Source organism: Rattus norvegicus, chromosome Y (assembly GCF_021556685.1).
Source record: "Rattus norvegicus strain SHRSP/BbbUtx chromosome Y, alternate assembly SHRSP_T2T, whole genome shotgun sequence".
Classification (NCBI taxonomy): Eukaryota; Metazoa; Chordata; class Mammalia; order Rodentia; family Muridae; genus Rattus; species Rattus norvegicus.
The window spans coordinates 57,882,324-57,883,939 of record NC_141555.1 but is presented as its reverse complement, the minus strand read 5'-3'; the positions used below and the strand labels follow the sequence as shown (position 1 = coordinate 57,883,939).

The 1,616-nt window shown below is 47.4% G+C and overlaps 1 protein-coding gene across 1 annotated transcript; it reads right to left on the bottom strand.

The window, feature by feature from the left end:
* Positions 1–300: 300 nt before the first annotated feature.
* LOC147998049 (igE-binding protein-like) lies at positions 301–1,056 on the bottom strand. The gene has a single exon (XM_087601426.1). It carries the CDS (start codon positions 1,054–1,056, stop codon positions 301–303), a length of 756 nt encoding a protein of 251 aa, XP_087457552.1.
* Positions 1,057–1,616: the final 560 nt, after the last annotated feature.

The window sequence follows — 1,616 nt, the reverse complement described above, 5'->3', positions numbered from 1 at the left end:
GCCAAGTTCAAGGGGACGTTTAAAATCAGTTTCTATCAACTGTACACCCATCCAAGGAGTTAGTACGAGTCTGGCCGTGGACCAGATGTCCAGTCCTGCAGAGCCTTTAGTGGCTCTCCTTGGCCCCTCAGATGGCGAAGGGATGGCCATCTATCGTGACTCTGTTCTACATCCTAATTCTCGACTGGCACATATATTTGTGGGCCTTAGGGTCGTGGACGTGGCTGTCCATTTTTTGGACCTGCTCCACCAAAACCCGAGCTAAGAGGCTGCCCATTGATGTCTTTTACCGAGTGGCACTCATGAGTGCAATGGTTCCCCTTTTTGCACTTGGGGCACAACCTTTTTGCCTTGGTCGTTGGCCACTTCTTGTACTGAAAGACTTCTGCTTTCTGGACATTGCCTTTTGAGGTGCCCCTGTTGATCACACTTAACACACATTCCTGAGCTTCCTCCTTTTCTCTGCATCATCTGCATAACAGCAGCTGCATGTCCAGCATTATTCAAAGATCCCCCTATATCTCTACAGACCTTGATCCAAGCTTCAAGTCCCTTATTCTTGTAAGGAGTGATAGCGGCTCGACATTCCTTTGTGCAAAGCTCATAGGCCAAGTTTTTAATTAAGGGCATAATCATAATGGGGTCGCCAAAGTCTCTACCTGCTGCTACCACTAATTGGGCTTCAAAGTCAGAGAATGGCTCCATAGGTCCTTGAAGGATCTTGATGAGGTTTCTACTCACTTCTCCCTTACTAGGTAAGGATTTCCATGCATTTGTTGAAACCTCATTAATCTGCTGGTAAACCTGTCCTGGATACCCTGTCTGAGCATTGGCAGAGTGTCCCTGACCTAGCAGCATATCTCTATCCCAGGCAGCCTCCCCCCCCCTCGCTACCAAGTTAGCGGCAGCCTGTTCATTGGCAAACTCAATAAGAAAAGCTCTCCAGTCCAAATACTGTCCCAGACTAAGACAGGCCTGAGGAAGTTTACTCCAATCACTAGGAGTCATGCAAAATCTGTGTAAGGCCTCAACCTGAGTTATGGTAAATGAGGTCATAAAGCGATATGTCCTGATTGATTTTACAGGGACTTGATCACCTTAAAGTCTAAAGGCTCATGATACCTTTGTTGATTATCATCCACATAAACAGGATAGACCAGATGCAGTTCTGTGTGGATTGGCTTCCACTCTTCTGGGCAGAATTTACTACCCATTTGTCACGCGCCCAATTTCTCACCAACAAGAACGACGTGTGGCAACAGGATTCTTTTGCGAACAAGCCTTTACTGTACAGCTCTCTTGAACAGGGACAGGGAGACCTCAAGCAGCAAGAATGCTCGCCTTATATAGACAGCAGCTGAGACTTTGCTAATTGTACTTCCGGGATTGGCAGAGCATGAATACCTCATTAGCATGGTGCTGCTCCCTCATTAGCATATTACTGGCCAACTGATGCCAGGTGCAAAGCCTGCACATGCACAGTACTGTTGTTCACCACAGGAGGGCTCCCTGCAGGAGAAACTCTACTTCCTCCCTCTACAACATTGCAGGGAGGAGCACCTGAGGGGAACCACACAGTAAGTTCCTCCACCATTTTAGGCTTTTTCCTTTTCTTG

Bases quoted from the DNA above. Each gene is read 5' to 3' on its own strand.
- LOC147998049 (XM_087601426.1), bottom strand. From the start codon at position 1,056: ATGACCTCATTTACCATAACTCAGGTTGAGGCCTTACACAGATTTTGC.